Source organism: Platalea leucorodia, assembly GCF_965183815.1.
Source record: "Platalea leucorodia genome assembly, chromosome: 2".
Taxonomy (NCBI): Eukaryota; Metazoa; Chordata; class Aves; order Pelecaniformes; family Threskiornithidae; genus Platalea; species Platalea leucorodia.
In genome coordinates, this window is record NC_138824.1 from 130,964,126 (window position 1) to 130,990,282 (window position 26,157).

Sequence of the window (26,157 nt, forward strand, 5' to 3'; positions counted from 1 at the left end):
GCAGCGCGGGCACCTCCATGCTCTCCGAGCCATCGGTGCGGGCATTCTCCGCTACCCATGCATTTCATCCTGGACAGGCCAGGTTTGATGGACCCTGTGCTGGAGGCCACGTAGGCACTATTAGCTTAGTCTTTTTTTTTGTCGGGCTGAGCATCTCAGTGAAAAGGTCAAGGCTTGTGTTTTTAGGTACAGAGGGGGTTGGTTCAGCTGCCGGAGTCTCAGGTGTGCATCAGAACCACTGGAGATGGCTGCAGCGCTGGAGGAGCTCACAATGGATGCTCACCCAGCGTCCTGCTTTGTCCTGCCCGGGGATCAGGTGGTTCAGGAGAATCCCTCTGCTCCGGACACCCATGCTGAGTGGAAAGAGGAGCAGACTTGGGTATTTGAGCAGTTATTTAAAGAAAAGGGTCTGGACTGCAGGAGCGGGGGTTGGTTTCTGTTGAGGGGACTATGCCAAGCACTTTGTCATGATCGTTATATCGACCACCGCTGACCCTGCACTCATTTTCTCTCATACAGCTGCCAAAACTGACTTCTCCTTAAGCCCTGATGATGCCTTCTTTAGCAGACTGATGGGCCTCAACCAGCACCCAATTTACGCTGGCAGTTGAGGGACAGGACAGGAGCAGGAGGAGCGACGGCATGCACCAGGATACAGACCAAGGCTTTTCCCAAATTAACGGACTTTTGTGTGCAAAAGCACAAGCTACGGGAAGGAAAACAGCATCAGCGTGGGCCTTCGTCACTCCTGTTTGTGTGAGGATGATGGTGGAGGAGCGGGCGTGACGGCGGCGGTGGCCCGCACCTGCTGCCACAGCTGCCTGGGGCTGCGTCCCCGCTGCACGGGAGCGATGGGGTTGGGGGGGGGAAGACTTCCCCCAGTTCACAGGTGTTGTCTCTGCCGTTGTTGCCACCTGCCTTTTCTCTGTCGGTAACAGCGTGATGCTGGCGCGACCGCTACAGAGAAACCCCCTCCTCCAGCACCGGCCATCCTGGGGGGGTCTCTCCCCTTCCCGCAGCCCAGTGCCCCTCTCTGCCTCCCCCCAGCAAGCCCAGTGCAGACAGACAAACCTGGACCGCAGCCAGTGACAGCTGTAGGACCTCAAGGCCTTTTTGACCCGCCGCTAGCATTCAGTGGGATAACTTCTATAAACACAAGGCTTCTGTGTACATACTTTAACACTCTTTTTCTTTCAGGACATTCTGGCATCTCTGCAACACGCTTTTAGTTCCATCCTAAATTTCCTGGGCTTTTCACTTCTTCTTCCCATCTGCTTGAGCCAACAAACAGTCATTTTGGTGAGAACCATTTTTGGTGGCTTTCTCAGAAGCATCTGTTCCCTACACTCGGTGGGCTTGCTCAGTCCAAGGCTGGTTTGTTCTCCTAGGCAATGACTTTGTCACCCCCTTCCCAAACTTACCTTCTAGATCAGCATTCACAGCTTCTTCAGGCTCCAATTTCCAGAAGCTATTGGTATCCTGAACTGCCTTCCCGACAAAATTAGTCCTGGATTTTCCCACTGCTCGTGGTGTTTTCGCTCGTGCGTTGGTTTGTTGTGGGAGAGGTGAGGACTACAGGCTGAGGGATGGGTCTGGGGGTACTGTAGGGCTCGGACTGCCCGGGAAGAGCAAATGAGGATGGACAGGTTTCCCGGAGAGCAGAGGGCCGGTGCGTTATGGAAGGCTCGTGGCAGCCAGGGAGGTGGGAGATAGTGAGAATCAGGATTCCACATCCTAGCAGGAAAGGGAAAAATGTGAATTTGAACCAGACAAGAGTGTCTCAGAGAAAATTTATTCCAGCTTGCAAAAAAAAAAACCCAACCCCGAAGTAATTTATTGTAGCTCAGGCGGATAAAAGAAGCACATAAAATTGGTTCCACACGAAGGTCAAATTAAGTGCATGAGCAAAATACAAGCATATATATATGTGTATATATATTTTCTCTTCAGTGTCTCTCATTGTAGAACTGGGGATCAATCATAACCCTTAAGGGTTTCTTGTCTTGTCCATCGACTCCTAGACAACATTCCTCCACGGCATTAGACTGGGGGAATGATGAAGGAATAAAGAATTACATCAAACCAGGAGAAAGGGAGGTGGATTCACAGAGCACTATGGGCTGGCAGGTGTTTAGGTACAGGCAGAGACTTCCTCAGTCCTCCTGACTCCGGTGCTGCAATACTATTTATTCAGCCTGCTGCAAGAGAAAAGCATTATGTGAGTACCGGTATTGTAGAGGTGAAAGGCTTCACTCGGATACCTCGAAGCCAGCCAACCCCCCAGTTTTTCGTGTGGTGTAGAGAATGACTGCTCGGCTCTGTAGCTGAGGATGCAAATGGTTACTTGTGCATCCCCATGGCTGCGGTTTAGGTTTCAGTTACGCTGAGCTGCTTACTTGACAAAGAGAGTTAAAGAACAACTGTATCAGCACTTGTATTGCACAGATTTATCTAGTTTTCGAAGTAGCTGTGTGGGCTTTGTCCTTCCCTTATGGGGATTGTTTTTTAACCTTGAGAAAAAGTAGGTGAAAACGAGGTGAATTCTTTGACACGTTATGCCAACCAACTCTTCACCATGTATACATCCCGGCTATGAAGTAGTATTTGCCAATAAACGCTCCCACTGCATTCTCAGTGACAGTGAAAAAATAGGTGAAACTGTCAGTTTGCCACTGTCACCACTGAAAATTAAGCAGAAGTCCAGTTCTGTACCTATACATTGATTTAATTTGTTCGTGCAATCATTTATACTGTCCTTAGCTCTCCACTTTCAGTGACAGAATAGCTGTCGGTGTTTCTCCACAGCTGCTTCTGATGCCTGATACCATATAAGCTTAAAGACCTGGAAAAGGGCAGCTTCTCTGCTGAGAAATCCTTGCTCCCGTGAAAAGGGCCAGGACATGATGGTGTATCAGCCAAAGCCTTTGGGAAAGGGCATGGTTCACAGTGTTCTGTGATTTTTCTCTTCTCTTTCCTTGCTCCCAGGAGGTTATTGGCAATTTTCACAGACTGCAGCCCAGCACTGTGCTGGCAGAGCTGGAATTACATTATAGACATCATGGATTTTTAAAGTTTGGGTTTCATCCTTGAGCTTGGTTGTGTGCCTTCCACCTCCACAACCTCGATATCCAGGTCCCAGATCCACTGTGGAACCTATCAAAGGAGTCTGGAGCTCCTGCTTGGGTTTGGCTAACACCTCTCAACATCAAGGTCATTCAGGTGAAACCTCTCTGCTCGAAGGTTTCCCAGTTAACAGGAGATTCATTAAAGAGAGCTAATAAACCTTAAGCACGACTTAACATGAGTGAGACCTGAAAATGCTGAAATGCAGCTGTACTGCAGCACCAAGCAGGCTCAAGCTCCATTTCTCCCCGCTCGACCATCCAGCTCCCCTGTCTTGAAACCAGGGTCTTTGCCCATTCTGGGTGCCCTCATTGCCACTTACTGTTGACACTGACACGTCTTGTTTTCCAGCAAGTATTGTCTTGCTCGTGCCATCCTTTTTGCCCGTTGCTGCCAGGAGAGAAGGGATAAACAACGATTGGATATTTTTATGCTTCAAATGCTTTCCTCTGAAGTGGTAATAAAGTATTGTCTGACATCTGTAGACTGTCCATCTCAAATCACTTGCTTTGAGTCTAAGGATTGACCCTTTATCTGTTCTGCCCCGCACTCAGACAGAAAATCAGACTCCTCCCGTGGTCTGGGGACACTGCCATCTCTTCACCTTTCACAGGGACCAGGGCACTCACCCTTCTCCGCTGCCAGCTTATACCATTGATGATGCACAGGCACGCAAGGCCAAACGCCAGTACGCTGCCTCCAATACTCGCTCCAATTATCACATATCTAATCCAAACCGGAGCTTCCTCTGTGGAAGGAGAAAAGTATTCAGACACAGAAACAAAGAGCATTTCAAGGCTTTTGGGTGGAGGCAGGGATGGGATGCTAACTTCCATACCCACGCGGTAATTAAGGCTGATCTTCTTGTCATCGCCTTCCATGAGGTGACAGTTCCACAGCCCTGCAGCCCTGACCTTCACCTCCACCTTTACTTCATGCTGCTTTGACTTCTTGATGTCGGTCGGAGTCCCGTTCACACGTTCCCAGCTCAAGTGGGCGTTGGATGGGAGTGGACTGGAGACCTGGCAGATCAGGGTCATCTCGGCCCCTCTGGGGAGTGGCCCAACAGAGTTAGCTGAGACTGTAAAGGTAAGAAAAGGACACGTGAGTGAGAGGATGGGAAGATGGGTCCACCCATACTCTTGTGGCTTCCAGGTTTCTGCAGCTCCTCATCTCTTGACCCACTTCTCTCTCTCTCACCTTTCATCACCACCAGCTCTATCTTGCTCTGCACGTGTCTTCTGTTGTATGCCAGCTGGCACTGGTACTGCCCAGAGTGGTTGAAATGGACTTTGGGGAGTTTCACTTCTATGGTACTTTCAGGTTTGCTTTCAGGTATCTCAAACCGAAAGCGGCTGCTTTTTTTGGTCTCATGCTGCTTTCCTCGTGCCGTGACATTGAAATCAAGCAGCTCATGAGTGTTTGCATTTTCCTGTTGTTTCCAATTCAGTTGTCCTGTGAAACCTTCTTTCCAGTCTATCTTCTGGAAGTTCAGACGCCATGACAAGATGACAGTGCTGTCAACAGTTGCGTACTTTCTTTCGAAATCTGGATTCTGAAAACCTGGATTCAGAAGAGACAAGGAATACAGAGGCAGGGAAAGCCATGGCTGCACTTCCCCATGTCCACCCTTGATCTGGAGAGATGCACGCTGTGCTCAGTTGAAAGGGGACTTGAAGAAAAGCCACGAGATACCCCAGGAAGGATAAACCGTTAGTGTCTAAGTTTAAAGAGCCAAAGCTCCCAAGCTCACCAGAGCTGAGAACAGACCGCAAGGAGAGGAGGATCCTCTCCTCACCAAGCCTGAAGAGGAAAATGGGAGCAAGTGTGGAACAGAGCTCAGGCAGCAGAGCACTCCCCAAGCTGCAGTGTTGGAAGCCCTGGGAAATCGACCCTGGAGCACCATTGCTTGGGATGCTGGAAAGTAAAAGCTCAGCTCATGAGCTGGAGGGAGCCCTGGTTCCCGAGCCTGTGTGTGATTTGCATTTTTGTTGACACGTACCTAATACCTTCACATCAAAGGGGATGTCCTGATTAATCAATGGAGAGTCAGAATGGACGCGGCACATCCATGCCCCGCTGTCCGTAGCCTCCAGTTTCTTTAACTCCAGTATGTATTCTTGAGGGGCCTTGCTTTGTAAGAGTTTTGGTCTTACTGTCTCGTTGTTACTGTTAAACAATGTGATGCTGAGATTGGGTAGAGGATCGGGTGAATTTTGTATTAAAGTCAGCCTGGGGACTTCATTTGGCAGGAAGCGCCCATCTGAAGAGATTGTCACTGTAAAAAGAAAAAGCTCAGCCAGTAAGTCAGCTCCTCTTGAGAGAGGGACAAGTGTCACAGCAAAGAGAATATGGAGACTGTGCCCTGGAGGTGGAGGAGAAATGAACTATGCTAGCCCAGGCCAGAAGAAATGACGGCTGGCTAAAGAATCCCAGCAGAGATGTCTCTCCAAGCTCTACAGTATCCTCACCTCCTCGTGGATAAAAGCCCTCTAATCACTCACATTTAAAGACATGCAGTGAGATACTGACTGCGTGAGAGCCATATTCACAGGTGTAGATGCCAGCATCGGAGAGCTTTAAGTCCAACACCTTCAGTTGTTTAGTGCTGGGGATGATTTCAGATCGATCGGTCATGGCAGCTTTGCCTTTTGAAAAAATAAGCTTGGTTAGGAGGGAAGAGGTTTCTCAGGCATATAATGGGGAGAAGGGGTGATGAATTGGAAGCCTTACCTTTCAAATGGGTAGTCGTAAAGAGCCTTATAACAAGCTTAGAGTACTTCCAGGTGACACCTGTGTTAGGAGGTATGCCTCTGCAGTTCAGGATCACCACCTGTCCTGCCATCCCGATCTGTAGTTCGGTCTGCTGAGCCATAACGGGGATCAGACCTGAAAGTCAATACCCACCAAAAAAGGCATGCAGTCATTTTCTGAAGGGTGGCTCCAGCCCTCCAGAAAGACGCAGCTATTTCTCCTCCCTCTCCCAAATACTGGGAAGATTATCCTCAGTTTCTGATTTTTTCCACTCTTTTTCTCATCAATGAATCAATCCCTTTTCCTTTTGGCTCCGTAGCTTCCCTCCCCTCCACTTTGGGCACTTTACCTGGCTAACAGCTATTCTGTTTCACATACGTTCAGAAATAGGAAAAATACCACTGGTTGTGGTGGATTCACCATCATTCACAATTCTGAGATGTCAATGGTTTTACTGAAACAACCTTTTTCCACTGGTCAAGATTTAGTTGTCCTACTGGTAGCAAAGGCAGGGGAGCATATGCCAGCCCTCCTTCGCTCCCCTGTCAAGACTGGAAGCAGCACTGGCAAATTTACCCATCCCTTCTTCCAATTCTTGCATGGAGCAAGACTGAAGGCCCAGGAAAACGAAAGGATAAAGTTAAAAAGAAAGAAAGAAGGCTGGCCTAACGTCAGGCTCCTGTTCTTGGGATGAGGGCTATGTGACAGTAAAAGAAGTAGAATCATAGAATCACAGAATCGTCAAGGTTGGAAAAGACCCTTAAGATCATCGAGTCCAACCGTTAACCTATCACTGCCAAGTCCATCTATACCATGTCCTCAAGCACCACATCTACCTGTTCTTTAAATACCTCCAGGGGTGGAGACTCAACCCCTTCCCTGGGCAGCCTGGGCCAATGCTTGACCACCCTTTTGGTGAAGAAGTTTTTCCTAATGTCTAACCTAAACCTGCCCTGGCGCAGCTTGAGGCCGTTTCCTCTTGTCCTATCATTCGTTACTAGGGAGAAGAGACCGACCCCCACCTCGCTACAGCCTCCTTTCAGGCCGTTGCAGAGAGCGATGAGGGCTCCCCTCAGCCTCCTCTTCTCCAGGCTGAACAACCCCAGCTCCCCCAGCCGCTCCTCACCAGACTTGTGCTCCAGACCCTTCACCAACTTCATTGCCCTCCTCTGGCCATGCTCCAGCACCTCGATGTCCTTCTTGGAGTGAGGGGCCCAACACTGAACACAGCACTCAAGGTGCGGCCTCACCAATGCCGAATATAGGGGCACCATCACCTCCCTGGCCCTGCTGGCCACACTGTTCCTGATACAAGCCAGGATGCCATTGGCCCTCTTGGCCACCTGAGCACACTGCTGGCTCATGTTCAGGCGGCTGTTGACCAACCCCCGCAGGCCCTTTTCTGCCAGGCAGCTCTCCAGCCGCTCCTCCCGCAGTAGGATGTATAGCGTTGAAGAAACATTAGGAGTGGTTTCTTGGAAGAACGACTTCCTTTCCTTCACTGTAAAGAGGATTTCTGCAGGAGACCATAAGAAGGAGGTGGAGTTGCCAGAGGTAGGACTGGGAATAAGGGGGTTGTGGTCTCCTGCCTCACTGCTGGTTAGCTCTCAGAGCTGCCAAACCTGCAGATCCCCCAGGTGACCCTGGTACTAGAGAGCCACAGAAGAGCAAAAGAAAAAGTTTACATGAGTTTAACAGAGGGTTTTCCACAAGTGACATATTCCTCCAAGAGCGGAGGTGATCTGCAACATCACCAATACAGATTTTCAATAATTACACATTGGACCTCAGAAAATAATTATTTTGTCTTAAACTGTGAAATTATAAATGTTATTAATAAGAGTTGGTATCTTTTGCTTTGCTTTTGGTTCTAGGGTGCATAAAAGATTTCCAGTCTTGCCTCTGCAACCAGAGGAATCAAAGCTGAGTGAGAAATGCAGGCTTGGCCTTATTCAGCTGCCTTCCTTTCTTGGAAAATGAGCACTAAAAAGTCCACTAAATCTTATAACATTGACCTCAGTCAAACTAAGCGAGCGGGTAGCATCGCATTTGTAGGGCAAATCTGTGATGAGAAAGACACAGTTTTGCCCAGGCAGCTGGAGGCAGGGTGAAGGGCGGTATTTTCCACTCCGTGCTTGGCGTGCAGCCTGGCTCTCCCAGGAACCCCACTCCTGCATCTCTACAGGGCAGCTCCCCAAACCTGGTGATGCTCCAAATGTTGTGAGGCTTGTGAAAAGGCTGTAAGAACCGGGAGGGTTCGCTGAGCCGAGGACTCACCCAGGTGTAGAACCAAGAAGATGGTGAGCGTGCTGCTCACCACCGTGCCATGTGACTCCATCGCTGCAGGAACGCTCCTCCTCTCCTGGTTTCGGCTGGGATGGAGTTCTTTTTCTTCCTAGTTGCTGGTGTAGTGCTCTGTTGTGGATTTAGTATGAGAATAATGTTGATAACACACTGATGGTTTAGTTGTTGCTGAGCAGGGCTTACACTGGTCAAGGACTTTTCAGCTTCCCACGCTCTGCCCGGTGCACAAGGAGCTGGGAGGGGGCACAGCCAGCACAGCTGCCCCCGACTGGTCAAAGCGCTATTCCATACCATATGATGTCATACCCAGTATATAAACTGGGAGGAGTTGGCCGGGGGGCAGTGATCACTGGTCAGGGACGGGCTGGGCATTGGTTGGCGGGTGGTGAGCAGTTGCATTGCGCATCACTTGTTTCGTATATTCTTTAATCATTATTATTGTTGGTATTATTATTATTATTTTCTCTTCCTCTGCTGTGCTATTAAACTGTCTTTATCTGAACCCACAGATATTACTTTTTTTTCCGATTCTCTCCCCCATCCCACTGCAGGAGGGTGAGCGCGCGGCTGCGTGATGCTTAGCTGCCGACCGGGGTTAAACCACAATGGTCCTTTTTGGCGCCCAACGTGGAGCCGTAGGGTTCAAGATAACAACAGATCTGACAAGAGCGTGTTAAAACAAATTTGTGATAAGCATTCATTATAGGAGTTTAATAGTCGCTGGTCGCAATGTTGATTTGTTTGCTCTCAGAGTTGTGTTATGTAGCACCTTACTTGCCGTGTGCGCTCCCTGTGCTGCTGTTTATCACCTCTGGGAGCTGGATTAAAGCTACCGCTTTGCTGTACTGCGTAACGCTGGCTTATGGTATGATAAAATTATCGGTCATGAAATTGTACTCATCGCTGCTGTTATCCCTGTACTTCGGGAGCCATCTCTCAGAAACTATTAATAATTACACTTTTTACCTCTTCTCCTTGGAGAACCGATCTATGGGGAGACGGGGGGACACCTTCCCCACCCCTTCACCTTCCCTTTCTCATTCAGGCTAGTTGCAGCTACTCCAACCCTCGCGACAGGCATTGCAGCTACTCCAACCCCCGCGACGGGCATTGCAGCTACTCCAGCCCCCGCGACAGGCAGTGCAGCTACTCAGACCCCCACGACAGGCATTGCAGCTACTCCAACCCCCGCGACAGGCTCTGCAGATACTCCAACCCCCACGACAGGCATTGCAGCTACTCCAGCCCTCGCGACAGCCATTGCAGCTACTCAAACCCCCGTGACAGGCATTGCAGCTACTCAAACCCCTGCAACAGGCATTGCAGCTACTCCAACCCCCGTGACAGGCATTGCAGCTCCTCCAACCCTCACAACAGGCATTGCAGCTAGTCCAGCCCCCGCGACAGGCATTGCAGCCACTCAAATCCCCGCGACAGGCATTGCAGCTACTCCAACCCCCACGACAGGCATTGCAGCTACTCCAACCCCCGCGACAGGCATAGCAGCTACTCAGACCCCTGTGACAGGCATTGCAGCTACTCCAACCCCCGCGACAGGCATAGCAGCTACTCAGACCCCTGTGACAGGCATTGCAGCTACTCCAACCCCTGCGACAGGCATTGCGGCTACTCAAACCCCATGACAGGCACTGTGGCTACTCCAGCCCTGGTGACAGGCATTGCAGCGACTCAGACCCTGGCGACAGGCACTGCGGATAAACGAGGGAACCAACCTGTGCTGGTATCAGTCGCCCCTACATACAAGAAGAAATCTTGGAAGCAGAAGTCAGCTCGTTGAGAAAGCGATGAGAAAGCTAAGAGGAAGCAGGAGGAAGAAGCATATTGTCTCGACAGCGCGAGGCAGGCTACTCTAAAACAGGGCCATCATGAGAACAGGAGGAAGAAGAGGAAGAACTCATAAACGAGATGGCAACCACCCAATCTCTATCCCTGAGTGAGCTGCGAGACATGCAAAAGGATTTCAGCCCTTGTCCAGGCGAACACATCATCACCTGGCTGCTCTGATGCTGGGATAATGGGGCCAGTAGCCTGGAATTAGAGGGCAGGGAAGCGAAGCAGCTGGGATCCCTTTCTAGGAAAGGGGGCATTGACAAAGTGATTGGAAAAGGGGCACAAGCCCTCAGCCTCTGGAGGTGACTCCTGTCAGGTGTGAAGGAAAGGTATCCCTTCAGGGAAGACGTTATATGTCACCCAAGGCAAGCGGACCACCATGGAGAGAGGTATCCAGTACCTGAGGGAATTAGCTGTGCTGGAGGTGATTTATGGTGACCTGGACAACGAGCAGTTACCCAAAGATCCAGATGAAGTCAAGTGCACACGACCCATGTGGCCAGCACCAAAGTCTAATGGAGAACGGAGACTAACAGTAGATTATCGGGGCCTGAACGAAGTCACGCCGCCGCTGAGCGCTGCCGTGCCGGACATGCTAGAACTTCAATATGAATTGGAGTTAGAGGCAGCCAAGTGGCCTGCCACAACTGACATCGCTAAGGTGTTTTTCTCAAGCCCTTTGGCGGCAAGAGTGCAGGCCACAGTTTGCTTTCACTTGGAGGGGCATCCAGTACACCTGGAATCGACTGCCCCAGGGGTGGAAACACAGCCCCACCATTCACCATGGACTGATCCAGACTGCACTGGAACAGGGTGACGCTCTGGAACACCTGCAATACATTGATGACATCATTGTATGGGGCAACACAGCAGAAGAGGTTTTTGAGAAAGGGAAGAAAATAGTCCAAATCCTCCTGAAAGCCAGTTTTGCCATAAAACAAAGTAAGGTCAAGGGAGCTGCACAGGAGATCCAGTTCTTAGGAATAAAATGGCAAGATGGACATCGTCCAATCCCAATGGATGTGATCAACAAAATAACAGCCGTGTATCCACCAACTAGCAAAAAGGAAACACAAGCTGTCTCGGGCGTTGTGGGTTTTTGGAGAATGCATATTCCAAATTATAGTCTGATTTTAACTCCTTTCTATCAAGTGACCCGGAAGAAGAATGATTTCAAATGGGGCCCTGAGCAACAACAAGCCTTTGAAGAAATTAAACAGGAGAGTAGCCCACGCAGTAGCCCTTGGGCCAGTCCGGGCAGGGCAAGATGTGAGAACGCTCCTTCTTGGGCCAGTCCGGGCAGGGCAAGATGCGGGAACGCTCCTCCCTGCTGCGGACTGCAGGGCTGGAAATGCCGTCGCTGCCAAGGGATGCTATCCTGGAAGACCCTAATGCTCTGTTAATAATGGTTGATGTTCAGCCGGTTCAGCTGGTTCAGCTCAGTAACTGGTGCCTATGTTCCCAGTCAGCACCCACCATCCTTCAGTGCAGCAAAGTGGAAACGCATTGGTAAAGTCACCAGAGCCCTGTGTTTCAGCAAAGAATCCAGCTGCAATGTTCCCCCTAGGGTTTGGTATTAACCATTTCATTTTACTCATCCCTAGGTTTCTGGCATTCCTTGGACTGCAGGTGTTTATATTGCCAAGAGTTCTGTGCTTTTTTACTTCTCTACAGTGGGTTATCATCACTCTTGCAGCGATCAAGGCTAAACACACACAGGGCTGCGTTAGCAAGAGCACAGCCAGCAGGCTGAGGGAAGTAATTATTTCCCTCTATTTGGCACGCATGAGGTCTCACCTAGGATCCAGGATCCAGTTTTGGGCCCCCAGTACAACATGGATGCCGACAAACTGGACAGAATCCGATGGAGGGCTACTGGGATGGTGAGGAGATTGGAGCGCATGATATACAGGGAGAGACAGAAAGCTGGGTTTGGTAGGGAGAAGAGAGCCAAGCTGGGATCTAATTTCAGTCTCCCGTTATCTAAAGGATATTACCTAGAAGAAGGAGCCACGTTCTTCTCGGGTATGCATAGGAGAGGAACAGGAGGCAGCAGCCATAGGTTGCAGCAAGGAACTGTTGACTAGATATAAGGAAAAATTTCTTCCCGATGAAGGTGGTTCAGCACTGGAATAGATGCCAAGAGATGCCAGGCAATCTCCACCCTTGGAGATGTTCAGAAGTTCCCTGGAGAAGGCCCTGAGCAACGTGTTGTAGTTTTAGAGTCAACCCAGCTGGGAGCAGGAGGTTGGACTGGAGAACGCCAGAGCTCCCTTGCCATCTAAATATTTCTGGGTGGTTCTATGATTCTATGATTAAGGCCATCTTTAGGCTGCTATTCATATTTTTCTTTAGTTTGTTTTTTGTCTACTTATTTCTTACTTTAAAAATCTCAATAACCACCAAGTCTGATGTTGTTGGAAAGACTTGCTTGAATTCTTAGGACTGTTCAGCAAAAGGTCTGGGGAGAAGGGAGGAACGAGGTCCGAAAGAAGAAGTTGCATTGATGGTAACAAAACTTGAAGTGGGAACTGGGAGCTAACTGTCATGTTAAGGTCGGTTATCAAATGAGATGAAGTATCTGACTGTAGCAGAGACCAAGTGCTGGTATCGGCTGCAGTTGGGTGGGCGGACAAGGTGAAGGGGACCATGGCTGCTGGCGTGAGGCGACTGCCGAGCTCGCTATCCCTAAAGCAAGGCATATATCACAAAAAGGAAGCCAAGCAGGTTAACTGGCCTGGGGAGCAAGCAAAACCAGCGAGGCGACCTCACTTCTCTGAAAGCAGGCACTCCCATGCCAAGAGCATGCTAGACTGAAGGCCGGAGTCGTAATGGGACTGAACTCAAAAGAAATGCAAGAATAATTTTATACAATATTTATATGTATTATATGCAAAATTAAGTATAATATATTCTATTAGAGAATAATTTAGTGTTGAAATTAATTTAAATGATCAGAACACATGGAACTATCAAAGAGTAGATGAAAACATCAGCCCTACATTTACATGGAGATCAGGTCAGCATGACCGACGATCTGACAGCTAGACAGATGTACGCACGTGCACATATGAAAAATACAGATGCAAAAGCAAGGCAGCAGCCGCGTGCGCCATCCAAAGAGAGAGAGGTGGCAAAGGCACAGTCAGAGAAGACCTGTGGCTTGCCTTCTGCAAAGCAAAAAACCCATCCTAGCCCCAGGTAATATTTTCATGAGCTGTTTTGTGCGAAAATAGTAAATCAAAGGAGCCAGTGCATGTGATGGGAGATCACTTCTAACAAGATGCAGTAGCAGTGATCAAGCAGTTTGCTGGGCTACGCTACAGAATAAAGAAAGGGGCAACGACGAGGCATCTGTATGCATCTCACTCCAAAGAACCATCTATAACCGAGAACTGGCGGAGAGCCCTGAGTAAGATCCAGTCTTGAGACGACAGAAGAAACCTCGTCCCCGCTGCGAACGCTTGCGTCGCTCATCCCAGTGGGACCAGCAGGAAAAGTCAGCCCCTACTCTGAAGCAATACCTACAAATTAACAGCGTCAGTGCTGGGTTTCAAATATTTTAAGTCATTCCACTTTATGTAAAACCTGAAGGTAATGGAACAGGTAAAAATGACTGAAATCGCTGAGTCACACCCCATCATTTTGTTTCGGCTGGGAATCTCTGTTTTCCTGTCATCTTATGGCTTCAGTTTGGTCTTTGCCTTCTTGCTACCTGGTTATTGAGCAAAGCCACCCAAGCAGAGCTCCGTGGGACGGCTGAACTGCCGACCTTGCGCAGCTTGGTAGATGCAGATGGATGCACCTTTGTTTTTCTGTTTCTTCTCATGGTTTCACGCGTTCTGCATTCCTACTTCATTCACACTAATCTTTGTATTTCTGTGGCAGATCTCTACAACATGATGTTTACCACCTACATGTTACAAGTCAGTGGGGAAAACGGGTTGCGTTCAGCTAGCATTTCTTTCATACCCTTTCTCCCTGTTTCTCTCTCCTTCTCGTTCATGCCACTTCCTATTTTTCCCTGGTCTTTCTGTCTCCTTCTGCATCCCTGCAGGCCAGGTCGCAGGCAATGCTCCTCTGGAGTTTACAGATCTCGGTGAGCAAGGCTCTGCTACATTAACTGAGCAAGCCGCTCTCATTAGCGGACGCCTGTGGCAGACCCGCAGCCTCCTTACAGGCAGCCCAGCTGTATCTTATGGTGGTACTCATAAATTAAGTGGTGTCAGGGAATGTCCCCAGGCGCTGGAACACACTCATCAGTCCTGTTAAATTGCTAGAACATTTCCTGACACATTTTTGGCCCAGGACAACTCTCGCTCTCCCAAGCAACTCCTGGGATGCATTTAGGTGTTAGTATGGGCCAGGGACCACTCCCATTAGGCGGCTGGCATGTAGCCAGTTCATTTTGGAGGTTAAGTGAGTTTAATAACCCAGACCATCTCATGCCAGTTGGCCTCTGTGCCAGAAACAGTCCAGGCATACTTGATTTATTAGCACATCTAGCGATGGAGGAGCAAGGCTCCCTCCCAAGCGAACATTGATTTCCATTTCATTTTAACTTCCCCCTCTTATTAAACTGGTTTAATTTCCTTCTTGACTTATTTTAATGATCCCTGCCTCTCTGAGGGATAGGAAAAGGAGAGCTGAGGTAGTGAGCTGTCTTGCTCTGGGGAATGATGTCCTACAGGATCAAGTCTGGCCTGGAGAACATCTGCCTAGGAGAGGGGCCGGCAGCCCCTCGCTCCCTCCGGCACTGAGCCCCAGCAGGCAAGGGCTGCAGAGAGCTCTCCCCCAGGCTGGCACTGGCATGACACAGGAGGAAACTGAACTAAAAAAAAACAAAACAAAACAAAAACCCAAAAAACCAAAAACTCAGAAACCGCTCCTGATGCAGAGTAGGCCATCTCCCTCTCTCGGTGCATTCCTGTGCCTCTTTCATGCAGTGTGGTTTTCTTGTTTTCTTCTCTCGCTCTTGCTTGTGGCTGTGCTTTTGATCTGGCAGCCGCTTGCGCTGCCGGGGCGGGGGGGCCTCCCAGCCATCCGTCCGTCCGCACAAGGGCTCCGCACCTCAGCCTCCGCCGCTGCTCTGCGTTTCCCTTCGCGGTGGCTGCCGGGCGAGAGTTGAGGGACACAGCTGCCTCTCGTCCCTGCACATCAGTTGGGTTTGGCTTCAGGGCTGTGGGTTACAGAGGATCACCTCTCTTTTTCTCAGTTTAAACTCCTAAAGCAAAGCTGATCTGGCTCTTTTACTGAGTAGCGGTTTCTTTGAAATTACTTATTAACGTTAAAGCAAACGTATGTGAGCAGCAGGCAGGGTAAGAGACCAAATGCAACAAAAATAGCCAGCAGAGAGCAAAGAGACGATAGCAGTGAAGGTCATTTCACGGGCCCCCCTCTCCCCCCAAGACTGGCCGACCCTGCCTCGATTTCCCCTCGAGCGCCTCTGGCCGTTCATCAAGAGCAGCTGCTGCCCTTGAGAGGGAGGTGCTGGAGCAGCACCCGCGGGGCCGAGGCGGGCGAAAGCTGCCGGTTCCCCGAGAGAGACGTCCCACGGTCAGGACGAGGCAGGACGGCAAGGCCGCTGTGTCAGCGCCAGCTGAGCTCTCTTCAGCCATGAAGTCCCCCTGGCCTAGCCGCGTGCCTGGACCCATGTGGAGGCCATGAGAAGTGGCTCCATCTCCGCAGCCCGGGCTGCTCGCTACGGCCTCTAACCCCTCCGGCGGCCTAAGGGGAAGCCAAGACCTGCCTTTGCCTCACAGACATTTCAGCATTTGCTTTCTGAGCTTTCCCCCCTCCGCCTAGCCCCTCTTCTTTCCTCCTAACCCTCCTCTTTTTGGCTCCGCAAACCATCTTTCATCCTGCAGTTCACGACCGCAACCCAGAGCTGACTTTCTAAAGCCGCTGGAGGCTGTGACTAGCAAAGGCACTGAGATGCCCTCCGAAGGCAGGCCCTCCATCACCCTCCCAAGCCATGTGTGTGCTTGGGATGACGTTCAGGTATCATTAATGAAGCCGGCAAAATAGAAACAGCGAGATCTTACCATGCAGTTTACTTGATGTGCAGCCCAGATAGGAAAAGGGTCTGTACATATATTGATAAGGTCAGCCCAGCAAAATGGCGTATTCAGAGCAAAATGCCCATTCAGACCAAAAATACATCCCTGCTTAATTTTTCCCTGGTGAATACAGGGACCCCACGCGAGGCTGCGGCAGATGGGGTGAGCACCGTCCCTGGGCGCCTGAGAACCGCGAGCGGGAACGGGATGGATGCTCAGCGTAGATGAGGCAAGCCCTGCCGTACTGCAGGCAGCTTTGGCAGCCATGTTTGTGAAAGACTGGGGAGGATAAAGGAAAAGTCTGCAAATTGATTTGAGGCTAACGTGCACCAGGGACTTAAGAGGACTCTTCAGTTTATAGTGGAGAACGTTAAGTATTAACCTGAGCTCAACCTTAATGCACCATGTAGAGGAATATCTGAGGTGGCTGTGAAGGTTGAATAGGATACGCCACCTGAAAGTTGAAAAATTCAACCAGAAACGAAACTCCCATTTTCAACAGTGCGGCAGCCCATGGAAGGGGGAGGCAAGTCTCTTTCTGGTGTCCTTAAATTGAAAGGATCCCTCTTTCTCCAAGAAATCCTGCTCGCTCAGCCCTGAGCTGGGAGATCAGGCTGCATCGGCAGCCGGTGTCAGGCAGTGAGCCAGTCAGCCTGGATTAGCAGAACAGACCCCTCCGGTCTCAGCACGTACCGATGTAAGCAGACGTCCCTAGTTAGCTAGCGACCGGCATCTTCTTATTTTTCAGGCTTTTTTTAAAGTTCCCCTTCCTGGAGGACACGTGGAGAAGGTAATAGCAAGTGGCAGCTGGTGGAGGGCTGCTCCCCGGTGCATTTCCAGACCTTGGGGATATACAGTCACCAGTGCCAGGCCCTCATATTGGACATTTTTCCCTATACATGGGTTTAAAAGATCTGTGAGATCCCCAGGCCCCGAGGCAGGTTGAGCTTTTTGTAGCTCCCTTTTTTTTGCCCCTTTCAGGGAAAAATCCAGGGAGACAAACGCTTCTTAGTTAAAACTAAAACACCTCGGAGAATTGCACAGCCAGAAGTATTATCAAGTCAGAAGTTCAAGATGGTTTTACATCAGATCTTTAAGTGGGACAAAACCAATCTGTCCGTGCCGAAACAGCAACTTGCGTGGAATAGTAAAGTTCGTAACATTAAAAAAAACGAAAACAGATTGGCCTCTTTTCTCAGAGAAAGAAAGAAAGAAAGAAAGTTTCCTTACCTCTTTTCCTTCCTCTCTGCCTCTGTGTTTCTGTCTCCGTGTGTTCGTCACCTGCCGTAATTGATCTCACCCAGCTACAGCTGAAACAAAAGAAGAACTAAGTTGATGTTCAGAAAGCAGCTCAACAGACGTCGGCCTTGATGTCTCCTCCTCTCCAGTCGGAGTGTCGGCAAGGTCTTGCTGCCAGTCCAGGTTCTGCTGACATCTGCCAACTTCTCTAGGTAGATGGTGGCTTTCCAGATGCATGTGATTTCAACTCTGGGTGCGAACAGAAATGGAGACCATAACGGAAGGCGATGTATTGCGGCGCCTGGGGAGAATGAGTGTGTAAAACAGAGAGAGCCTATTGGCCATATGGCAGCTGATGGGAGGCCGCGACGGGGCTGAAACTTAAAAGCGAACAGTTGGAAACCAGTTCTGCTCTACCGACAAAGAAAGCTCACAAATTAACATGTTAGCTGAGCAGATCCGGACCCAGCCCACACCTCTGATACGCTATATGAGCAAGCTGACCTCCATTTCCCAGGCTGTCTCCTGCATCACCGCTAAGAGGAGGCACCTCTGAGGAGCGGGCCATGGACCTGACCCCAGGGGTTGGACAGGGATGATAACAGAGGGAGAGAGGACCCCTGGTGATATGTTAGGGGCACCTGTCTGTGGAGTATGGCTGAGATTTGGGGTGAGATGAGAGAATATTTACTTTATAGCAGTGGTGGGTTGACCTTGTCTGGCTGCCAGCTCCCCACCCAGCCGCTCTCTCACTCCCCCCGCTCCCCAGCAAGGCAGGGGGAGAAGATAAGATGAAAAAAACCTCATGGGTCGAGATAAGGACAGGGACATTGCTCACCAGTTACCATCATGGGCAAAGCAGACTCAACTTGTGGAAAGATTAATTTAAATTATGGCTAATTAAAAATGGAGTAGGAGGGTGAGAAATAAAAACAAAGCTAAAACCACCTCCCCCCACCCCCCTTTTCTTCCCAGGCTCAACTTCACACCTGACTCTTCTGCTGCTCCTTCCTCCCCCTGGGTGTCGCGGGGGGACGGGTAGAGGGGGTTGTGGTCAGTTCATAGCGCTTCGTCTCTGCCACTCCTTCCTGCTCACGCTGTTCCCCTGCTCCACCGTGGGGTCCTTCATGAAGTGCTCCAGTGCGGGTCCTTCCCATGGGCTGCAGTTCTTGGTGTTGACCTCGACGTAAGAAAGACTTTTTTTACAATGAGAACAATCATTCACTGGCACAACCTCCTCAGGGTCATGGTAGAGTCCCCATCGCTGGAGGCTTTCAAGGCAGGGTGCTAGATAAATCTCATCTAGGGCCCCTTTCCAATGACAGGCTGGACCAGATGATCTTTCAAGGTCCTGGCCAACCTGGGCTGTTCTATGATTTGATGATTCTAACTGCTCCAGTGTAGGTCCTCCACGGGCCACAGCTCGTGCCAGAAAACCTGCTCCATTGTGGACTCCTCAACACGAGCCACAGCTCCTGCCAGGAGCCTGCTCCAGTGCAGACTCTCCAGGGGCTGCAGGTGGATCTCTGCTCCTACGTGGACCTCCATGGGCTGCAGGGGGACAGCCTGCGTCACCATGGTCTTCTCCAGGGGCTGCAGGGGAATCTCTGGTGCCTGGATGGAGCACCTCCTCCCCCTTCTTCTTCACTAACCTTGGTGTCTGCAGCGCTGTTTCTGTCACATTTTCTCACTCCTCTCTCTCACAGCTGCTGTGCAGTGGTTTTTACGCTTTCTTAAATATGTTATCACAGAGGCACCACCAGCATCACTGGTTGGCTCAGCTTTGGCCTGCAGTGGGTCTGTTTTGGGGCTGGCTGGACACAGCTCTGACATGGGGCCAGCTCCTGCTCACATCTCACAGAAGCCACCCATGCAGCCCCTCCACTACCAAAACCTTGCCATGCAAACCCAGTACAAGGTTATTCTTAGACAACCTGTACCACTACTGAATCTCAGCTGTTTCCCTTCTCTGTAGGGTGGAGGAGGGGGCTTTTGTGGTTTTCCACCCACATTTGGTGTCTCTCTCTCTGAATCCCAGCCTCAGCCAAGACGGCGGAAACCCACTGAGCCCCAGACATGGCTGAGATTTCATCTCTGTGCCGCCCACTCTTCTCCTGGCAGCGACTTGCCCCTTTGTCTGGAGGATGGGGGTGCGAGAGGCAACCAGGCTTTGGAGGAACAGGGACAGACACATGGACAGACAGACACAGCACTGAGGTTGGTAATGTGCCGCCAGGTGTGAAAGGAACAGCGCTGATCAGGCCTCGAGCGCAACAACTGCTCCATTGGTTGTGTCTTTGGGGAGAGATGAAGCTGTCCCATCACAGGGAAAGAGCTGCCTGTGTGAGACAGGAACTATCCAGTGGGATACAGGCTACGGGATGGGGTGGGATGGGATGGGGTGGGGTGGGATGGGGTGGGGTGGGAGGGGATGGGATGGGGTGGGATGGGATGGGATGGGGTGAGAGGGGATGGGATGGGATGGGGTGGGATGGGGTGGGAGGGGAGGGGATGGGATGGGGTGGGGTAGGAGGGGGTGGGGTGGGATGGGGTGGGGTGAGAGGGGATGGGATGGGATGGGATGGGGTGAGAGGGGATGGGGTGGGATGGGGTGGGGTGGGAGGGGATGGGATGGGATGGGGTGGGGTGGGAAGGGATGGGATGGGGTGAGAGGGGATGGGATGGGATGGGATGGGATGGGATGGGATGGGATGGGCGCTCGCTTTGCCAGTGTCCGGAGCCTGTGAAAGCCCTGTTCAGACACACGGCTGTCCGGTGAGAACCTGCCACATCACCTCGGTATCTTCAAAACGCTCTCACGTGCCTGCAAATAGAAATGTCCCTTCTGGTCCCTAGCTGCCAGAGAGGGGCTGTCCCGGGAAAAACAGAGCTGAGAAAAGTCAGGTTGGGTTTGTAAGACCCTGGTGTCTCGGGGCTTGGGGCTGCGGGGCATCGAGCTGATGCTTCAGTTCTCACGGATTCTGGCTTGCGTTTTGTCTTCCCAGCATGCTGTAATGTACAAACACTGGCTTGTTTTTAAACAGTTGGTTTATGTCACTGCAAATATCTACCAGAAACAGCATTCCCTGAAGGGGTGAAGCTTCCAAAACACACTTGAACTTGCTGCAGAGTTGCAAGGAGAAGCAGGGCTGCGGGTCTGAGGTGACAAAGCTGCAGGCCTGGCCCCTACACGGGCCCAGGGGAGGGATTCAGGAGGGAGCCTCATCTCTCAGAGCTGCTACAGCTGTGTGGCAAACAGGTACCGCTGGGACCAAGGGTCGCAGCGTGCGGTGACGTGGTTGTATCACTTTCATCCAAGCATCTCAAAACCCGTTGCAAGCATTAATAAAACATCAGAATCCAGGAGGGATGAATAATATTAGCCAGCCAGTCTCTCTTCTGAATGTAATATTTCTCATAAATATTTAACTGGTTTTTAAATTCCATGCGAGTCTGGTTCCCACCTCGCTGGGACAGTTACTGTACTGCATCCATGGGGAAAGTGGGGCTTATCCAGCGTCACACGCTGACCCTGCGGCGGAGTGAGAGGAGCCTGAGCACTACCCACCGCTCCCCCCAGCCACGTTTTTGGCTGTTTCCCTGTTTTCTCCCCTGCGGAGACGCTCCCCGCCCGCCCTGCGCTGTCTCCCTTTCTCTAATCCCATCGCCAGCAATATTTTTGCAAACCGGGGTTGGCGAGTAACAACTTCTCGTAGACCTCAGCGGAGAGAGGAGGCTCCCAGGCTATGCTGGGTGGAGGTCACAGTCTGCGGGGACATGAAGCGTCTCCGAGGAGGTGCAAAAAAGGAAGAAAAGGGTCTCAAAAATCAGCTGTGGAGAAGGACCTTTTACCGACTCCAGTGGAAAACCAAGAAACCTCCAGAGATGGTCTCCTTAAAACCAAGTTCCCCGCACGTCAGTGAGGGCCAGGAGTGTGCCTGTGAGCTCTGATGGGTAAAGGGTACCCAGCTGTATCGGATAATTAGTGATTGCTCAGTGGTATCGGAGTGAAGGAAGGGCAAGTGTTGAACACAGCATAAAAACCGTATCTTCAGGCAGCTTCAAAGGCCAGGAACTTTCTCTTTGCAAGAGAATGGTTGGTACCTGCTGACCTTATTGAGGGGCATTTTTGATGCTGGATGGGGAGAGCTAGAAACAAGCAGCCATCTGGCGAGGAACTACGTACCTCAGAAAGGAGAAAGGCTCCCAGGTAGTGCTGGGGGGAGATATCTCTTTGCAGAAGCTTAAACTGGGAAGAGAGGACTCTCTAAGCAGATACCATGAAGGTTGATTTGCTGATCGCAGTGGAAAAATCAGGAAATCTCCAGAGATGTTCTTCATAAGCAAGGGGTGGCCTGTATTTTGGCAGGAGGTGTGAAGTCTGATGGAGAAAGACCAGCCAGGGCAACTGGGAAGTTAGGGACTGCCGGGAAGTCAGGGGCTGCTCGGGGGCACTGGAGAGAGGGATGGTCCAAGTATCACCATCCGCAAAAGCGTGTCACCAAAAGTGACAGGGGCTAAAGTGAGCCTAAACAAAACCAAGCCGATGTTAAAGATGTGTCAGAAATGCAACAGGCAGGAGGGAGGCAGCTGGGGGAGTTTTTAAGGACCTGCATGGGATGGATATTACTTACTGCCTTACTATTAATGACCAAAAAGGAAGGGGGAGAAGTTGGTGACAATATTTGTTACGAGGGCTTTCATCAGGATCTGGAATATCGCGCTGGAAGCAGCTTGAGGCTCGGAGCGTTGAAGTGGGATGTAATTCAATAGCGTGTGCCGTAAGGTTTTGCTTCTGAGTAGTAATCATCAGCAGTTTTGCTTTAGCTTCCTTAGCTGGAAGCGAAGGGAGGGAAGGAGCTGGGCGTATTCAGCGGTCACTGGAGAGCTGGGTCACGGGTGTTCGCGGCGCAGGAGGAGCAAACGATGGCTGGACCTGAGCGGGCAGGGGTGGGTGGGTGAGAAATCCCCGTCGTGCGTGGACACTAGATGGCGGCACAAACCCGGGCCGAGGAGAGGAGGCTCCTTGTGCTGGGGAGGGAGAGGAGGGCGAGGGGCGAGGGGTGAGGGCTGGCCAGGTGCCCCCGCAGGAGGCGGTGGGACACGGGTGATGGAGGCACAAGGCTCCAAAGGCCGGGCTTTGGGGATGTGAGATGCCTGGGGCCAAGCGGTGGGACCCCTTCGGGGGATCCTTTCGGGGGACCCTTCGGGGGACCCTTTCGGGGACCCTTCGGGTGCCTGCGTTCACCTGGGCGTGAGATTTTGAAGGGCTTGGGGGGGTGCCTGGCTGGAGGGTCCCGGCTGGGCTCCTGCCAGCCCCCAAAGCTTGTTAGGGAGTCTGCTGGTGCCTCCTCCTCCCTCCAAAAACCTGTCTTGTTTTCCATGAAAAAAAAAAAAGGGGGATGCTGACCTGGTGACAAGAGAGGAAGACACCCAATGTTTGTAAAAGAAGAACAATGTGAGAAACCTCAATATTAATGAGAAATAACGAGTCCTTCCAAAAGCTGCCCTTGTGCATCACCTCCTGCCGTTTTTCCTGGGCACGGAGAGTGTCCTATGTCCTCTTACCGTAAGACCTTCTGAAACCTTCAGGTGGGAGCGAGAGCCGTTTCAGAGGTACACCGCATGACAGCTTGTGGGAGCTGGAGTGAGTTGCATCGCACCAGGATTTCCAGATTTGTTTGCTTTATTGTACAGACTCTTGGTCCTGTACTGATTTGCCTCGTGACGTCTCGATTCCCTCAGTGTTCAGAAATATTTTCCTGCTTCCTAGTGTTGCACTGATCCATTCCTTATCCTACAGCGTTCAGGACGCAAAGCTTGCTGTGGCCATAAAGTTATTTCTGCATTGGTGGCAGCTGGCTTTTGAGCATTTTTCCTTGAGGTCCATCAAACAAAACAGCTCAATGGCCACGCTTGTCACTTTTGTTGGTGCCTGTATTTTGTCAGTAATGCTCATCTGCGTGAAGTGCTCTGCTGGTTCCAAAAGCAAGATTGCAACATCTGTCAAGCTTCAGATACCATTCGCAGCACCCCAGAGCTGGTGGAATTTGTATTTATATGCAACCATGTCTGAGGCCTCATAGCCTTTGTAGATGGTGCAACCCTAACCTACGCAGATTACGCACCTCGGCTACCGTTCTCCTCTCTATTCCAAAGAAAGTAGTTTCAGGACCTGGTACAAGTAGTACAATGACTGTGGACATGCCTACTGCATACCCAGGTCTTGCAGTGGAACCATACACAATTGCATGAATGCCTCTGGTGAAACTGGCTCCAGGTATCATCAGTCCTCGGTGAAGGGTCATGAAGCAAGAGTAACTGCGTTACAGTAAATAATCCAGTGCTCAGCTTGCGTTTCGCGTCTTTGAGCAGCTTGCACCTTCTCCTTGCCCCCTTGGAGCTACAGGGCTAACCCGGGCAATGGACTCCCCCTGCACGGGGGCGAGTGGGACAGGTCTGCTCTGCGCCTGCGACGGGCCCCGAGGTGGGAAACGAGGAGGAGGATTAAGCTGCCGGTTGTCATCAGAGGCAGCAGCGAGGCCCAAAAGTACCTGAATTAAGACATGAGTTACTAGTGTCGAAGGAGGCAAGCAGCAAGAAGGCCAAGTATGTAGATGACATGAAGCTGTTTAAATTTGTCAGGAGACGAGAGAATGACAAGAGCTGTGGAGCCACGTGAGAAAACTGTGCTCATCAGCAACAGGAAGGCAAGTGAAATTCAGCATCATCGTTCCCAAAGTCATGTAGCTGGAGGGAAAATGTAAACTGCATAAATCCTTCTAGGCTTTGGCTTACTGTAAGTGAACCAGGTCAGGCAAGAGCCCCGGGCATCACGGTAGGCGTTTCAGCGAACGGTACAAGCTCAGTGCTGTTCAGTGGGGAACGATGGTCAGGAGAGCAGAGAAGACGTTGCGAGCCATGAAGGGCAGGATGGAAGTAATGTGGAGAAAGGTACTGTGCCTCCGTGGAAGCCAGCACTGCTCCCCCACTGGGCTGCTGCCTCCTTTTCCAGCCCAAAGGATCTGAGGAGAGCTGGCCATGCAGAGAGATGGGCCTGAGCAAACTGTGGGGGAGAAAGTCCCCAAAATCTGGGATTTGTACCCGAAGGGCAATGAGTCAGGAGAGGAGGGGGAAATAAGAAAAAAGGGATGTGATAAAAGGCCGCAGAATAATGACCAGCCAAGAGACGATAGCCTGGGAGTCCCTCTTCTTCCAGCCTTTGTGACAGGAGAAAAGAAAACAGATGATGAAAGCGGAAAGCTTTGAATTCAAAACTGATAAAGAGGAACCATTTTCACACAGTGAATAAGCAGACCCGAGGATGGATTGCCAGAAGAAGTGAGAGAGTACGAGAAAACAGCGAGGTTTAAAGACAGACCGGGCACGTAGCTGAGCAATGAGAACATCCAGGCTGGTAACAGGCAGTGCTAAAAGCATTACAGGAGGAGAGAGCATCTCGTTGTGCATGAGAAGAGAGAGCAAACCGCTGTCCGCCACTGAGGGAGTATGATGTGGTCTTGCTGAATATTGGGTTGCTCCTTAGCCCCACGGGGGCTAACCCACCTTTTCTCTATCTCCAATGCATCTGGCAGAGAGGGGAGTCTGAGCCAGACAGATCGCTCCCAACTTGAAAACATTGCAGCATTATCATTTGCCTGGGAAGATGCCTGGTACCAGGCCGGACTGTCCTTCCTCACGCTGGTTCTGTTTCAGTGCCTGCCTGAAAGGGCACGAGGCAGTTGAAGCAAAGTCTGCCTCACACCTCTGCTTGCATTTCTCTAGGACTTAGTGGAGAAATGGGTATCATTTTCAGTAAAACACACGGCTAGCTGAGTAGTTAAAGAGCTGTGGAGTCCAGACGTGCTCCGCAGAGTGGGCTAGTTAGGCTTTTTGGGTGCTGCTCCGCTACCTGCAGTCTGAGCATCCCGGAGTGCGGTCGTTACCTGTATGCTCTTGCGGGGAAGGTGAGGGCCACACACCAAGAAGGTCTCTTCATGTTCCTGCTGAAATAATGAAAAGCTGGCCTGGTAGCGAAGCCCTCTGCTCAAGTCAAGAAAATCTCCCTTCCTAAACACTGAGAGCTTCATTTTTGTGCCACCACCTCCTTGCTTGAGCAGCCCCAGCCCAGTGACCCATATGGGAGAAACCACCTGTGTGACTCTCTTTACTAGCGAGGCTTTCTTCTGGGGTGGCATGCAATGACTGTTCAAGAGCAGTACCACAGTCCTCCATGGCTCTTCGGAGAGCCGGTGAAGAGCATTCTCTAACTAGATGAAACCTAAACACGTCGAGGGTCGTGGGAGATGGGACCTGGCAGACTCACGATTACAATAGTAAGTACGTCCTTAGTAGGAGAAGAGTGACAGAAAGCCCTGACATCAATGGGAGATACATCAGGAAAAGGTGAGGACTGAGAGAAGGAATAAATGAATGAAGGAACAGGGAGAGCCAGATGGGGAGGGGAAAAAAGACTCTGAAGCACAGCAAAAAGGAGAGACTGAAACTGTGATTTTTTTCTTCTCTAGTGGCATTTAATTTCCCCTTCCCCACCTTCAAAATGTCAGAAATGAGCAGGCAACTTCAGTAAAACAGAGCTGAAAGAGAAGGCAGCAAAGTTCTTAGAAGCTGCTTCACACGGGCGGAGTACAGCCGGCACCGTCGACAGGCGCGATCCTCCACAAGCACACTCAGGGGCCAGCGGGGTTTTTTTGTCAGACAGATTTATTTTAGGCTCTAAAATGAGTTTCTAATAAAATAAAACGCTCAAAATGTGCAACACGTGCAGTCCTCTGCGGGGTCCCCTCTGCCACTGAATGAGCGCAAG

General features: G+C 50.9%; 1 protein-coding gene across 2 annotated transcripts; it reads right to left on the bottom strand.

Moving 5' to 3' along the window:
• Nucleotides 1–2,119: 2,119 nt before the first annotated feature.
• Nucleotides 2,120–17,595, bottom strand: CD4 (CD4 molecule). 2 transcript variants are annotated; one of them, XM_082304784.1, is made up of 10 exons: nt 17,322–17,595; nt 8,155–8,292; nt 5,857–6,012; nt 5,628–5,771; nt 5,126–5,401; nt 4,324–4,686; nt 3,962–4,204; nt 3,753–3,871; nt 3,446–3,513; nt 2,120–2,198 (listed from the first exon to the last, which is right to left on the bottom strand). In XM_082304784.1, exons 2-10 carry the CDS (start codon nt 8,213–8,215, stop codon nt 2,183–2,185), a joined length of 1,446 nt encoding a protein of 481 aa, XP_082160910.1. In that variant the 5' UTR covers nt 8,216–8,292; nt 17,322–17,595; the 3' UTR covers nt 2,120–2,182. The 2 variants fall into 2 exon arrangements, with proteins under 2 accessions (XP_082160910.1, XP_082160909.1); XM_082304783.1 differs by lacking the exons at nt 2,120–2,198; nt 3,446–3,513 and having other exon boundaries at nt 3,598–3,871.
• Between the last annotated feature and the right edge of the window lie 8,562 nt (nt 17,596–26,157).

What these genes read in the sequence shown, in the direction of transcription:
- CD4 (XM_082304783.1), bottom strand. Translation starts at nt 8,215, where the DNA reads ATGGAGTCACATGGCACGGTGGTGAGCAGCACGCTCACCATCTTCTTG. An exon ending in CTTTGATGTGAAGGTATTAG is followed by an intron (nt 4,687 to 5,125) that starts GTACGTGTCAAC and finishes TTCTGAATCCAG; the next exon opens with GTTTTCAGAATCCAGATTTC. An exon ending in AGAGCTGGTGGTGATGAAAG is followed by an intron (nt 4,205 to 4,323) that starts GTGAGAGAGAGA and finishes TTACCTTTACAG; the next exon opens with TCTCAGCTAACTCTGTTGGG.